We start from the raw sequence: 15,834 nt of genomic DNA, 5'->3' as shown, positions 1-15,834 counted from the left end.
ACTCAGAGAATATATTAACTAATCTCAAAGTCATAAGCTGCATGTTAAAAATTAAAACAACAAAGAGAAGTTAGTCTCATTGATGGGAATAGAAATTTCCAGACTGCCTTTCAGAGCTCTTCTGCTCTGCTGTTGTGGAACTCACATTGAGAACAGTTTTTAATGTTGTTGCTTTTGATGCTTGCAGGTTGTTCTGCATCCCACTCCCAACAGCCCAAAGCAGTCAGAGTGGCACAAAATGACAGTTTCCAAAAATTGCCCAGATCAAGACCTGAAGATCAAGCTTGCTGTACGAATGGACAAGCCCCAAAACATGAAGCACTCTGGGTAAGTGTCCTTGGCTGAACTCCATTTGTTTTGCATGAGCATTAAAAAAATCTCTTTCTTGAGATTCTGAAAGTGAATCTTCTTCTCAGGTTCACAGGAGATCAAAAGAAATGTAATGGCATTAGTTTGGTCATTTATGAGGCACTTTCCATATTCTTAGCATAGGTATGCATTCTTGATGCATATCAGCCAAACAATTTAAATTTTAAATGCTATTCCTTAGGAAATTGCTAGATTGCTTCCTTCCTTTAAGGAAATAAGAAGTGAACTGCCTAACAATGGTAGGTTGTAAAAATTTCCTAAGTTATTCTGTGTTTCCCCGTGTTGACTTCTCACAACCTAAAAAACAGTGCACCTTCTGCTTGAAATAGACTCCAGTGTGATCGTCATTATTTACACAGAGATGCACAGTAAAACTAAACAGTGGTTGCCTGGAGGGGGAGGCAAGAGAATGTAAGTAGGACTAACAGAGTGGGGTGTTAAAAGGGGAATCTCTCCCCTCTGTGCATCGGTATCAGAGGATTTGGGGCCAAGGGAATCCCCCATCTTCCTCCCCAGGCTTCCACATGTCCCATACAGGGACAGAAGAGGTTGTGACGCTGTAGGAATTTTTTTAGTTCAACATTATGTAATTCCTGTGCACTGTAACTTGACCTGAGCTGGCCAAAAGGGAGTTATTCCCATCTTTCCCTGGTGCCCAGAAGCAAACACTGAGACACGCTTTTCACTGGTAGTGCAATTACAAATTAGATCATCTTTGGAAAGATCTAGCTGATGTCATTGTCAAGGCTTTCCTCTCTTTGCTCTTAAGAGCTGAGGATGTGATAAAAAGTAGAAATTATCTAGGAAAATCACTGCTTTGATTAACTCTTTATCCAGTGTCATTTTTGGGCTATAAAAGTAATTTTGCTTCATTTTTGTTTTCTTAATGTTTTGTTAGGCTCAATCCATTAGATGGATTAAATCACGCATCTTTTAATTTCTTTTCCTCATCCTCCTGTCTTCTCTGTTAATGAGATCAGAGCCAATAGCCAGATGTGAAGTTTAATTTTTCCAGTGTGAACACAGCACCAAAAGCAAAAAAAGAACAGTTCTCCTGTCATGCTTGTTTCCTTGGTCAGATCTGATGGCAGCAGGGCTGAGCAGTCCTGGCTTTTCTCGTGCTCTTTACAACTAACATTTAACATACAAGATGGTGCTGGAAACAATGTGATTTGTAATATTAGCTTGCTACTATAAGCACGGTTGTCTTTCTGCTAGTTTTAGTTGCAGCAGCCACTAAGACAATTATTTCCCTGTTCTCGAGCTCAAAGCCCACTCAGTGCCCACATGAGCACAATACATGGAATTTTGTGGCTTAGACATTCACCATGTACATACTTTGAATCTCTTCTAGTATAAAAAACCACCAGCATAACCGAAAAGGAACTGTTTTCTATTTATGGAGCCAGAACCAAAGTAATTATAACGATACGTAAAACATATTAATGCTGAACAATGTCTTTGTAATTACTCCTAGTCTGGTGCTGCTGCTATTTTTGCCAGTGTTTGTATTACAGTGTCACAGCAGCTGCTTCATCACAGAGATTAAATGCTAATTTTGACATTAATTTTAAAAGTTAATTCTGCCTTTGTGGAATGCAGTAAATTCACTCCTTCTTAGAAATTATTCAGGTTGCTCATAGCCAAGCAATTTCAAGGAATTCATCTTCAGCTGTTCAGCAAAGTGACCTGGTTCAGTCAGTCCCGTGTATGGTGGGGTCCCTGGCGCTGCCTTTGATGCAGTAAGGTGCCCTCTCGTTGACACTTCCCCTCAGCCAAATGGTTTTGTGAAGGCTTAAAGCAACACTTAGGGTTTCTTTCTCTTAATTCTGCCACTGCAAATGTATTCACCCATCTGACCACATAGCAGCTATTCATTGGCATTAAAGGGCTTCTGGATTCTGAAGCTGTAAAAAACAAGAAGGAAGAAAGGAATAATACTGTGTAACATCGAGACTCTGGGAGCTTTTTGTGTCTCTTTCTTTACAGGTTATTCGTTCAGGCTAGAAATAATCACATTCAGTAATGCTGCCAAACTTGAGAGTCTTGTAATTACTCCTTCTTCTGCATTAACTTTGGTTTCTAGCTGTGAAGAAAAGATACTGTAAACAACAGCTTGTCATTTGTGTACTGAATTCACTTATTCTTTTCTCCTAGATATTTATGGGCCATTGGTAAAAATGTTTGGAAGAGATGGAAGAAACGATTCTTTGTTCTGGTGCAGGTAAGAGATTTACCTATAAGTGACTTTAAATTACAGCGTAAAGTACTTGTTCTGATCTTTTACAGTACTGTGTAGCTGCTGCAAAACTGTGGTTCTGCATAGGTTCTTTGTTAAGTCCTGGGTCTTTTTTCTTTCAATTGCGGACATCGTCTCAAGGACAGCCCTGTGGCAAATCACTAGCTAGGAGTTCTGTGATGCAACTGAATGCTTGCTGAAATGGAGTAACAGTTTTAGGGAGGAATTCAGTGAGATGGGAAGGAAGCTCAGCGTTGGCTGGAGGTACCTGAGTGCAGGTGCTCCCTTTTCAGCCTCCAGGTCAAGTTTCAAGGCTCTTGAAATCTACAGAAGTTTCATCGTTGGCTGCATCAGAGTCAGTATTTCAGTCCTGATGCTTATCTAATCTTCAAAATCACTGCTCATTCTTCTTTGCTTTTCTTTTCTACTTTCTGCCATCCCAGTTTCAGTAGACCTGTATGTTATTGGTTAATAATTTCAAGTAAACAGATGGAAGTTGTCTTTAGACGAGCTAAGAGGATCTGGTCAGTACTTGATGTGTTAGATCTTCCCTTACCTTCCTGATGGCAGCTGAAAGCACTGAACCCAGAGAGGTGTGGGGCCCTGGTCTGGGTGGCTGCATCTTCACCCTAGCCTGGTCAACACATTGGGATCCATCTCTCCCTCTTTCCTCCCCAGGCTGTGCTGTCTCCGACTATGAGAAATAAAAAGAAATTAGATGGTTGCCTGTCCAAGCAGCATATTGAGATTTAGGTTAAAAATGATGAGTTTAGAGCATTTGTAAACTATTCTCAGCAACATCTCATTTGCAAATAGACCCTTCATTCAGGGACCAGCCAGGTGGAAGGGGATCCCACACTGGATGAGGGTCCCAAAGAGGTAGAAGAGGCCATGATTAAGGAAGAACCTTTGAGGAATGCTGCACGCTGAGCCTGTTTTTATGCAGGGGTTCAGGGATTGCTTTTCTGTGTGCATTTTCTTCTCTGTGTTCTGTGCTGAAATTAAAAGTGCCGTGGCAATGTGTGATCACCTGTAAAGCAGCTTGTCCTTGAGAGGAAGCTCATTTCTGCAGAATTCTCAGGAGCATTTTCCTTGTGAGCAGGAGTTCTCCAAGATGGGATCCTTTTTCAGAGAGCATCCGTGTGTAACAGGACTATTCCTCTTCCCTAAAATAGCTTCTCCCATATCAAAGTTTGTCAGTACTTCTGTGTGTGAGGCTCTGCAGGTGTGGCCTCTAATCCCCATGTTTCTCTTAGGAGCCTTCATCTGGCCTTTCTGTGGGGTTGCAGTTCTTTCTCTCATCTTCAGTTGCTATATATTTCTCAGCTTGCAGAGGAACTGAAGCGCTCAGTTATTCCATGTTTTCTTCTGTTACTAGGTCTGTATTCGTCAGTTGGCATATGCAAGTAGAATTTGGCCAGAAAAGCAGTTCATTTGAATAAGATGAGCAGACTTTTGCCCCCAGAGAGTCTCTGTAGCCCACCTCAGATATTCCAGCTGCCGCTGCAGCTCCTCTGTTACGTTACCGTTTGCTCAACATTTGGTGCAATGTAAAGTGTTCTGCCGTACATCAAATATAAACAAGAAACACTCTCTATGCAGTCCCTCAGATGTAGTTTGAGCATATTGAACATGTCAGCAGGCAATAAAGATGGAATAAAAATACTTTGCTGTCCGTATGTTTGTCATTTGCTTTTCATGCAATGCAAAGGATGGGTGCTGATACGAGCAGGGATTGGCAGTAAAGGTGTTGATGTCCAGAATGCTCTGAACTCTGCTGAGCACAGACAGGGAGTAGCCCCAGCAGGACAGTGAGCTGGCCTGGCTGCAGGAAGAATGGACAAGGATCAGGCTGTGTTTTAGGGGCTCAGTCAGCTGCACCAGGCTCCTGTTGGCACCAGTGCCAAGAGCTGGAATCCAAAGCATGAAATCTCTTTGGGGTATCGCAGTGAGGTCAGCATGTGGCGCTGCCTACAGGTCAGGGCTGTAAGTGTGGATGAATAAATATTTCCTTTCTCATCCCTCGTCTCTGTCCCTTAATTGTAACATCTTCTGCCACACCTCTCCCCTCTCTTGCAGAGTAACCTCTTCCCCCCACTCCCACGTCCTCTCTTTCCCTGATTCAGATGGAGGCAGCTGGCTCAGCCCCAGTTCCTTCAGTGCTCTGCAGTCGTGTCTGGTACCAGAGGTTAAGAAATTCATGGTAATAAATACTCAGACTCCTCATCCTCATCTAAACAAGGCACAAAGGTGCCAAGCTGCATAGGCAGCACTGTGGAGGAAGGTGTTGATGGCAGTTTGGCTCTTTCCTGTCAGCTATGCCTCACCAGTATGAACGGAGGCTTTGCACATGTATGGAGAAAAAGGAGCTCTACAGGGAGTGTTCCCACTGATACTTGGCTCCTGTAAGCCCTGCAAAGAAGGGAAAAGGAGCAGTAACTCTCTTGTAATTTGGGCGGAATAATCCCTCGCACCTTCTGTGTCTGTGGAAGCTGTGCAGGAGATGGTTTGTTTGGGTGCAGTGGGTGAGAGCAGCTCCTTTGTGCTGCTTCTGTAGCTGGGCCTCACCCCTCCAGCACATGCACTGCTGGGATGTCCTCATTCCCCTCTAGGTGAGGGTGGGCAATGTGGTGCTGCCTGGGGAGCTCAGGTGCGTTTCTACTGCAGGCACCTGTGTAACACAGGGGAGAGTTTTCTCTTCCGAATGAATCGCAGTCCTCTCTGCACACTGCCCACCCTTCCCGTAGACACCCTTTGAGATGAGCAGCAGAAGAGCAGAATACTGATTAGATGTAAATTACATGGCAGAGACTCGTTACTTGCCTAATTTTAAATCCTGAGATATGCAGTGTGAAAGTGATGGCAGAATATGGCCCTGAGCTTAGATGGAAATGGTCCGCAGCTTCGCAAGTGAGGAAAATGCTTCGTAAAGGCAGCAGTCATGCCAATGGCAGTGGTAAGAGAAAGCAATGGGATGATTTAGGGCAACGTTCTCTGTGACTGATTGGGAAAGAAAATGTCTATCCAGCACAGATGTTGTGTTTCATAAGTTGCTATATCAGCTAACTGAGCATAGCATACAAATTTCAGCCAGTTTGTCAGTTGGACCCTTGATCACGCAAAAGCTGGGATTTTTGGTAGCTGACAGAGCTTGCATTAATTCTCTGCGTGGTCTGATGTGCTCCACTGGCAGTAACACTGCTGCTGGTTTTGGTGGGCTTTGCCAGTTCTGTGATAGGAAATCTCCTCTAATGATTCTTAAGGGCAAGCGAATTAATTACACTGAGATTTCAGACTGAATCTGTTTTCCTCTTGTCATAACCCGATTTCTGTGCGCTGGCAGCATATGGGAAGTAACACTCCATGGTACCTGGATGACATGTCTGCTGAGTAGCTGGGAGCAGATTTTGTCTGATTGTGTCTCATGGTGTTTGCAGAACGTTGTTGGATGCGGATCAACTCTCTGCAGATTAAAACCAGTTGCAGTGTCTACGCCTGGATCTATTGTTCTAGTGACAGACTCCCCGCACTCATTATAACTTAGAGTAATGGTGACAGCTCCTGCTTTTAGCAAAACTCAGCTAACTTGGGTTGAAATTAAACAAAGCGTTCAGTAAATCTGCATAACCAACTGAACTAGGAAATAATTCCACAACACCGCGGTGTACTACCCTGCAGTCCTAGCCTGTGGTCCTCAAATCAAAGAGAATGACCTACAGTTGGTCCCTGCAACCATACTAAATCATGTTCCTCTCTGGGAACTGGGCATAGACAGTGAACACTGAGAAACCCTTAAGTGCTGGTGGTTGATAGAAAGCATTTGGAAGCTGCTGGTTAAGGAGCTACGTGTCTGCTTGCACCTGGATGCCTATACATGGGCGAGCTGGTGGTGTGGGCATGGCATCCCATGAGGCAGACCTGCCTGAAGAAAACACACGTGCTTGAAGGGAGAAGCTAGGACAACTGCTATGTGCAATTGTTTAGGGATGAATGGACGTGCTGAGATGTGAAAACTGTTGTTTTCACATTTGTTTCTTTAAGCTAGATCATTTCCTCTGCTCATTTGTGTCAGTAAAGGGCTCGGGAGGCAACATACAGCTGCAACCAGAGGACAAGAGTCTCCCATCAAAGTAGAAAGCTGTATTACAACTGGCAGTATCTTAGCACAGTTTCTCTCCCTTGGGACAAAATGCATGCTGTTAATCCAGGAAAGGTCCGTTTAAGAATTTAACCCAAGTGGGGCAGTGTTATGTCAACACTGGGAAAGAGGGGAACGGATGACTGAGCTGTGTTGTGCTCAGAGTGCAAGGGACAACAATTAATGGGTTTGAGCTGGATTCTCAGGCAAGCATTGCTGGCTAGAGCAGGAGTATTTGGTGGAAAAACAAGGATAAAGTCAGTACTGGTTAATACATACCTACTGTATTTATTAATCACTCGGATTGCATCCTGGTGACAGAATATGGTCAAGTGCCAAGAAAGTCAGATCTAATTTAGCAGCCTGGGAATAGTGAACTTTGGCATTTGTCTCCCGCTGTCTCTTTCCTCTTCTCTCAATTTCTTTACCTTTCTCTTTTTTTCCCCCATTCTGTTCCTTCTGTTCTTCTGTCTCAAATTATTCTCTAAACCACTTTACTTTTTTATAAGGAACCAGCCAGAACAGCCTTGGATTATTTCTCTTCTTTGAGCTTCACTCAGTTCAGCTTCCTTAGCTGCTCCTTTCCTGGCCCTCATCTGGTCCCTGGATCAAATCCCAGTTGCTTTGAGAGTTTGTCCCTCACTGGGCAGAGATTTCCCCTCAGTCTTCCTTCAGCTTCCTCTCTATCCATGCTTTTTTCAGTTACTCAAACCATTCATCTCGCCCATCCCATCTGCTCGCTCGCTTTCATACTCAGCTATGGTTCAGTGTGAACTCAGCAGGCTGAAAGATTAATTTCTGCTACTGACTGTTTCTCTGGTCTGGCCACTTCGGAGCTTCTGCAGATGGCAGGCTCTGTATTTTAGAGGACTGATGAGAGGCTAACTGCAATCTCCACTTGACCCTGCAGCGCTGTTCAGCAGTGAAACATGACAGTGTCATAGCAAGCTTTCCAGAATCTCATTTTGTAAGATTTTTCTTTACCACTACTCATAAATGGAAGGAACCGCATCTTGCTGGTGGCCAGAGCACAGCTTGTTTCTGGCCCCAAGCAGTAAATTGGCATATCACATCTTGAACACAAGGTGCTGGCTGGAGTTTTATTTGTGCAGGCACTCTGTATGGCACCATTGGCTCCTTTTCCAGGGGACATTGGTAACAGTCCTGGCTGGTTGCATGTTGTAGAGTGACCTGTAGGTTTCTCTAAGAGATCTCTTGAAATAATCTTGTAGAGCAGCTTCTAAGGAAATCGTGTGGAAACGAACAGGAGAACAGTTTGCATTGCTCTTCTCCCAGAATGGCTCCACCAAATCTTTTGTCCACATCTGCCCACAGCATGGGTTGGAGTCTGATGATATTTAAGGTCCCATTCAACCTAAGCCATTCTATGGTTCTATAAACTCTCTTCTGTAGCTTTTAATGAGAGAAGTATAAGCTTTGAAGTGCCTGTATGTTTCCATTTTTTATGGTTGTGTTGGTACAGTTGCTTTATTGATAGAGATTAACAATATATGCTGGAGCCAAAGGTGAAGTGAATTATTTGAATGTGAGGAAAAATTTAACATTCAGACCTCAAATTCAGTGTCAGAACAGAAGAAATTCTTAACTACTGAATGAGTTTTACCTGTTGCTTAGAGCCTACGGGACAAAAGGGAAGCATGATTTGTTTCAGTGTTTTCAGTCGTGTCAGCGTAGATTAGCAGTGACTCATTTCAGGAATTGAATTTGGAATCGCACAGTCCCTGAAGTTCAGGCTGTCTGAGGCAGAGGAACCAAATCCTTGCCGTTCGGGTGAAATCCCCAGGATCGTACTGTGAATAAAGCGCATTCAGGAATTTGTCCAGGAGATGGCAGCAATACACTGTTATTCTAACTGAATGAACGCTGCAGGAGTCGTCTGAATATTGTGCAGAGGGGCAGCGGGTTATTTTTAGATTTCTTCGTGTTAATCTTTTTAATTTTCATGTTGCCGGTACGACGGTACACATCCAAAGTTCATAGCATATAATATGCGCTGCTGTGCTCCTGCTATTGGTCTGTTACTTGTCAATCTTTCCTCGGAGCTGGTAGCTTTAAGGAAGTCGCAAGATGCTTAAAGCATCACTTTCAGCCTTCCTCCCACAAATGTGTTAATGATAGGGTTTATTCTTAGGTGGATGCTGGAGCTGTTCCTGGAGGAAGGCACGGTGCAGGCAGGCTGGCAGCTAGCAGAGCCCGCAGAGGGCAGCAAGACACCGAGCGCTGGCTGGGGATGCTCAGCCGGGTCCCTTAAATAAATGGCATTTATTAGTGAAATGTGCCACAGAAATATATGCTGTTTGTAGATTTGTAATAGAACAGTTAACAGGCAAAGTCCCCCAGCTGCTCGGGTGATGCAGAGAGTGCAGCCACTCACGTGGAACCCATCTTTCAGGATCTCTCCCAACTTCCCAGAAATGACGAGTATGATCTGTTGCCACCCACCAGAGTTTGAAAGATCCCTCAGAAGTCAAAGTTTCCTCCAGAGGTCAAGAAAACGTCCACACTAATAAAATTACGTAAAGCGTCCAGGATGTGACACAACCTTACCAAAGTCATTTGAAATCATTTGACAGTAAATTTCCCCGTGAGTTCTTAGCCTGGAGCACAGAGAATCCTCTCCTCTCCGGCCGGGCTTCTCACTGCCCATCCAGATCGTGGTGCGGGGAGCACGCGCGGGGCCTTGATGCGGGCTGATGGCCCCCCAGCGGCGATGGGAGAGCCCGGCCGAGCCCCGCAGCTGAGTCGGCTTCCGTCAAGAGCTTGACATTGAATGTATCGTGTCATGCAGATGGTACCTCAGAGGAGTGAGAGCTGCCATTTACAGCACTGATGACAACAACTGCCGAGATCAGTGGGATCTTAAGATTGCTTTAATATGACTGGCACCTAGCAATTTAGCTCACATTGTTTGTGACAGGGTGTCACTCTTGCACTTGTCTGGGGATGAGTGATAGAGCTTTCTAACGCGTGGTTCTTCCTCACTGGGAGGAAATCAAACCACTGTGTGTACCGGCGTGGAGAATGAGGGTATGTTAAGAGAGTGCTCTAAGAATGTGTGTTAGAAGTTCAGCCTCGTGAGAAATGATCCCCTGACACGCCAGTCCCTCTCAATGCATAAATGCACAATTTGGATTCCTTGTCGTGATCACCTGATGCCATCTTAACTTTGTGATTTTCTTCAGGTTAGTCAATATACATTTGCTATGTGCAGCTACCGGGAGAAAAAAGCCGAGCCTCAAGAGCTGCTGCAGCTCGACGGATACACTGTGGACTACACCGACCCGCAGCCAGGTATGGCACCAGCCTCTCTCTGCTGCGGGTGTTTGTGATGCCTAACAGCCCCTGGCTGGGATGCTTTCCCCCTGCTTGCAGCCAAACTGTGATCAGCATCATTGTAAATATGTTTGTGTTTAGGCTGATCATTAGCTATGCATGACTTTACTATAAATAGATGGGAAGGAGTTGAGCGGAGTTGCACAAGAGGAGAGGGAGGCTTGTCTTTTCTAGGGAGCCTAAGTGAATTAGTTGCTTAACCCTCATCATGCTGTGGATAAATGTCCCTCAGAGGAGATGGCGAAAGACACTGTAGGTTTGTGGTCAAGACCTTGCTTCCAGGCTTATTCTGGTGGTGGGGAGATGGGAAGATGGGCCACTGAATCAGAGCAGGGATAGAAGCATCCAGCAAAGCAATTCTTCTGCAGGCAGAGCACTGGCTTTGCTGGGGGCACCCAGTGCATCAGGACTGGGGGTGGCCAAGGGGAGCCCGTCATCAGCCTCAAAGTCTTCAGATGTCTGTTGCCATTTTCAAAGGCTGCCTTTTTCTCCTGCCAGGTTTGGAAGGTGGCAGAGCATTCTTCAACGCTGTGAAGGAAGGGGACACAGTGATTTTTGCAAGTGACGATGAGCAGGACCGCATCCTGTGGGTCCAAGCCATGTACCGAGCCACCGGCCAGTCTCACAAACCTGTGCCACCTACCCAAGTGCAAAAGCTAAATGCTAAAGGAGGAAACGTTCCCCAGCTAGACGCCCCGATCTCTCAATTTTGTAAGTAAATAAGTTCTCCTAGACAGCAGAAGTCTTTGATGGAAAGATTTTTCTGCACTGATGTAAATCAATATTCACACACATGTTTCTGACTCCAAAACAAATCTTTTTCATTATCATTAAGCTGCTTTTTACGTCAGTGGGTCCAGAACCACTTAATGTGTCTGCTTAACACAACCAAGCCCGAGAAACCAAATTCCCTGGGGAAATTGTTAATGAGTATTTGAAAGTGCAATACTTGATGGAGAAGAGACTGGGATCTGAGAGCCTGCAACCCAGCTTGCTTTCTGCACACACCCGTCTTACCCCCACACAATAAATTGCAGACCCAGATCAGAGCAATTCATTAGTGCCATTAGCTGTCTGTCAAATGTATCACGTGCTCAGAACTACAGGTGCAAATCTTGCAAGTATGAAATGCACACACAAAAAGAGGTCTCCTGTTGAATATTCAACTGTAGGAAAGCATATGGTATTTTTAACAGGTTGCTTTGCAGGCCAGTTAGATGTGAATTTAAAGCAGTCATCTTTTAAGTTGTGGCTGTGCAGTGTGTCCTGTGCCATTATACCCAATTCAGTTAATTTGAAATTTAGAGCAATTTCTTTTGTCTTCTAAATTACATTTGACTATAAACCAGACAAATCCCTCCTCACTGATTTTTCTGGAGGGTTTCTCAGTAGTGTGCCTCGAATCCCTTTGTTATGTAACATGCAGCACTTCTTGCTCATTTCAGCAAAACCGAGTATGAGTAAAATAAGGAAAAGTAGTAAATATTAGCAAATTCACCCAATTACACCAGATCTTAGCAGTTAAAATTGTAAGGCTTTTCAGATTTTGAATACGTCATTATAAGCAACTCAGAAAATCTACCCATTGCTTACTAATTTGGGCATCTCTTATATCATTTTTACTTCATGTCAGTATTTATAAAGAACAGTAGCGCAAGATAAACATCTCAGTGATTCGTTTTACAGCAGAAAACAGCTGCTTGCCTTTTCTTATGTGTGTCCCCTCCATGTGCCTGCATATTTTGGACTCCCTGCTGTCTTGCATTGCTGCTGCTGTGAATGAGGACGTAGCATGATGCAGCTTGGTAGACATAGGCAGTATTTTCATCTCAGTGCCCCTCATCCTGTTCAGCCCATTCATGTAAATGATTTTGGGGGCAAAAGGTTTGAAGGGTTGGGATTGAGAAGGAAGAAAACCTCTCAGAACGCTGAGATGGGAGGTGGGAGTTGGCCTCCTACAATTGGGTTGCATCTACCTCTACCCAGAACGTTTAGTCCACAAGTTCTTGGGGTGGAAGAGGAGACACTCAGGGCCATTAGCCTTTGGGTACGTTGTCCCCATTCACAGTCATGTGAGGGAAGCCAAACCCTGCTTGGTTTCCTGGGAGATCTCACCTGGGGCCTGCAGGATCTGACCTCAGCTTCTCTCACTTGTGCCAGCTCCAAACCCAGATCATTCAGGCTCTCCCATGCTGTGTTGTGTTGCATTGTGCCAAGGCATGGAAGCTGGTCAGCTCCTCGCTGCAGTGATAACTTGCTTCTTCTGCATCCTCTGGGCTGGGCACATCGTTCCTTTGCTCCTCAGTATTCCTTCCTCCTCCCACTTTGGACCTGGATCCCTTTCAAACCTTTTTGTGCATAGGGTCTCCGTCTTTCAGGAGGAGGAAGGAAGCATGCTATAGAAGCCTTTCATCTCAAGAGCAAGATCTGCTCAGTTTTCATATTTTTAATGTTTGTATGCAGCAGTGCTCGTTTGAATTGTCAATGGGTGCAGCAGTTTAATAATGAGAGGCAGAAGTGAGTCATGCATGCCATACATGATGGCTTACACGAGTCTGAAATGCACAGATACATACCTCAGCTCCTTCAGTCTTTAAATTCAGTCGTATCAAGTACTGCATTTTTAAAAGGGTCTTGGTTTGTTATCGGTTGTTTTTGGTTTGTTTTTTATTTTTTGGCCTGCAGAAAGGTAAGGACTTTTGCGAGACGTTTTATTCTTGTACATTTATCTTTATACCTGTCATGTTTTTGTGTTTATTAAGGCTATGGTAAATGAAGGATTTGCAAAGAAGTAAATGTTAAGCAGTTTGATGAGTAACTGTTGCTGTAGCGTTCATGTTGTAGCAGTCCAAAATGGCACACGCACATGCATGCACATGCAGAGAAAATCCAGCCCTCCGCTCCTGTGCCGGAGCTGTCTGTTAAGCAGAGACCTGGAAGGAACACATTTTGCTGTTGGGAAAACTTGGGAGCAATAGTGAATTCGTTTGGTTCCCACCTCATTTAAGTGAGTAAATATAAACTTAGAGCACTACTTAAATTCTCATCCACCATTCGATAGCAGAACTTAACTTGGAAGCAAACAGACAGCTCCAAACAAGGGTGGAATATATTTTATTTGCATTTTAAGTACTGAAAAAATAGATCCTGCTATTCATTAATTTTTGTATGACTCTACAGTCTCTTTCATGTGGGTGAACAATGCCCTTTAGAGCGAAAAGTTTTGCTTTTTTTTTATTTTGCTATAATTTAAAAGAAAAAATCCATTACCGCAAAGCTGTGCTTTTCTCCAGTAGTTGCATTAGAAAAGAAAGAAAACAAAACTGTTCTTGTTTAATGTTGAAATCATGCACAGTATTGTAGTCAATAATGCTGCCAATACATATTATACCTTTTGGTAATATTTAAGCTTCATAAAAGTGGTCACTTGTCTGAAAGCACCAATCTTTGTTCATTCTGTGTTAGTGATGCATTGAACAAAATTCCCAAACATGCTCAGCGTTCATTTTTTTCAGACCCCTTTTCTTTTCAACATGAAAGATTGGTCAGTAATTGTCTTACATATCACTTGTGCTTATATTTCATTTCTAATGTCTGTTTATATTTAATGACTGTTAATCACGCCATATGCAAAGAGTTGGTTGTTTTGAGAATTTGTAATGATTTGTTCCCCCATGATCCGTAGCGGGGTTTGTTGAGCTTCATAAGAAATTTTCAGCTGTAAGTGTTGTTTTTTTTGGTTGATTTGGTTTTCTTTTAAGTTTCTTTTTCGTTCTTTGCTTGAACCCAAATATTTAGCTGCTAGGTTAGGGCTCCTGTCTGCTTTCCTGAGCCTTGTTGCTAGTCTTTATGTTATTCTGGTTTGTTCCTTCTTACCCTGCTAACTTCTAGCTGGACTCAAGGGTAAGTGCTTCCCTGTAGCTAGCACAGCTCAGATAATCAGACTAGATTATCTGACGTATGCAATGTGCTTTTTTTTTTTCTCTTAAATCTTTCTCATGTTTAGATTTTGTAGTACAAACTTTCCATGTTATTTTCCTGAATTTAGGTTTGAAATGTAAATTTCCATACTGAAATTAGGATGCATGTGATGTTTGCATAATTGCCTTCTCTCCCTGGCTTTCACATTGGCATCAAGTGATCCTCTTAGTAAAGCCAATCATTAACATCTCTATTTTTCATTCCAAGATGTAAATATTAATTAACATCACAATAAAACTGTAAATAATACCTTCTTTTGTTTCATGGAATTTACATCTAGTTGACTGCTTACTGCCTGAAAACAGATCATTTTGCACTCTGACAATATCCTTTCTTTCCGTTCCGATGCCGAGCTTGGTGCAGCGCACCAGCATGCGGGGCTAACCACGGACTGCTCAGAGCCTAGAAAGGTAGGGCAGGAGCCCGGCGAGCTCTAGACGAGGTGCAGGACTCCAAGAAGCCAAAACCCACCCCTCCACCTCCACGCACGAGCCCGATCCTCCAGGTTTGGTAGTTCCACGCCAACACGACGGGGGATTATTTTGGCAAGGACCCCAACCCGCTCTGACTTAAATGTGTCAGACGCAGAGGGGCTGCTGCATCCCCTAAATTATCGTAACCAAATATGTTAGTGGGGGTCTCAGCCACCCAACCATTGCTGAAGGATAAGCCAGGGGAATTGTTAATTTGTCCTCAGTCGTTACCTTTTCCGACTTTAACGCCTGCTCTGGAAAAGATAAAAGCACGAAGTTGTGCTGTAAAAGAGCTTCTCCTTAATCTTTGTTCAGGCTTGAGTACGCACTGTACAAATCTTCTACTGGTGCCAAAAGCTTGCTTCTCTAATACCTGGTGAGTGCCTGCTTTCCTTAGGAGGGAATAGCATCAGTGGGTCATGAGAGCTGGCAAATATGTATCCGGAGTATCTGAATGCAATTATGAGAAGGAACAGGCGGTGTCATCCCTCCTGGCCATCCAGCAAGACTCCTTTTTTTCTCCTTTCTCCTTTTGTTTCTTTTTCTTCTTCTTTTCTGTGTGTGAGTATGTGCGTGTGTGTTAACTATACCCCTGGGTAGCAGGCAGAATTCCTTCTCAGCAGACACTTTCTTTTTTCTTTCTTTTTTCTTTTCTAAATGTTTGGATTTCCAAAGAGGATTCTTACCAGACTTTATTGCTAAAAGTTCAATTTGACGGAAATACAGATTTTTGCCACTTTGAAAGAAAGAAAGAAAGAGTGAATGAATGAATGAACTTGGGTCTGGCAACATTACATGTATTTGCACTACAATGCATTGCTATCCTATTAGATTATTTTATTAGTTTTGTGCTTTAATTGCTTTATTTTTGTTAGATAGATAGAGATATCATGGGAACGCTGCTGTGTCTTCTGTATTGTCAACTTGCAGATGCTTCATTGCAGGAATGCAGAATCAAAATGTTAATTCAGTTCTCACGTAACTTGCATGAATTTAAAAATAACCTGTAAATCACTTTTACATGCTTTAAGAAGCATGAGGCTCTAACTGATAAAATATAAATTCACAGGGTTCCACAGTCATCCAATTCAAAATATTTTTAAATAGTTATAAAAACGCTGTGAAGCATTGTTTTGTATTATAAATAGCTCTTCTAAAAACGCATCCTTAACTTAGTGCACAAGGAGTTATGTCAGTGCATGGCACAAATTCCCATTCACTTAACTACCAAGCAGCAGGTAACGTAGGTTTCAATTCAGCGCACAGTGCGTATGGTGATT

The 15,834-nt window shown here is 43.4% G+C and overlaps 1 protein-coding gene across 2 annotated transcripts in view; it reads left to right on the top strand.

Annotated features, from left to right (window-relative positions):
* CADPS (calcium dependent secretion activator) overlaps positions 1 to 15,834 on the top strand; it is a 173,426-nt gene that overhangs the window by 79,574 nt on the left and 78,018 nt on the right. For both annotated transcript variants that reach the window (XM_042880802.1, XM_042880801.1), the window contains exons 8-11: positions 188 to 327; positions 2,527 to 2,593; positions 9,950 to 10,058; positions 10,599 to 10,811. In XM_042880802.1, coding sequence (XP_042736736.1) covers positions 188 to 327; positions 2,527 to 2,593; positions 9,950 to 10,058; positions 10,599 to 10,811 — 529 coding nt within the window. The remainder of the gene's footprint in view (positions 1 to 187; positions 328 to 2,526; positions 2,594 to 9,949; positions 10,059 to 10,598; positions 10,812 to 15,834) is intronic.

Source organism: Lagopus leucura, unplaced genomic scaffold (genome assembly GCF_019238085.1).
Source record: "Lagopus leucura isolate 7727_CA_CO unplaced genomic scaffold, USGS_WTPT01 Super-Scaffold_100028, whole genome shotgun sequence".
In the NCBI taxonomy this organism is placed as follows: Eukaryota; Metazoa; Chordata; class Aves; order Galliformes; family Phasianidae; genus Lagopus; species Lagopus leucura.
The sequence above is the reverse complement of the archived record's forward strand: the minus strand, read 5'-3'. Positions and strand labels throughout refer to the sequence as shown.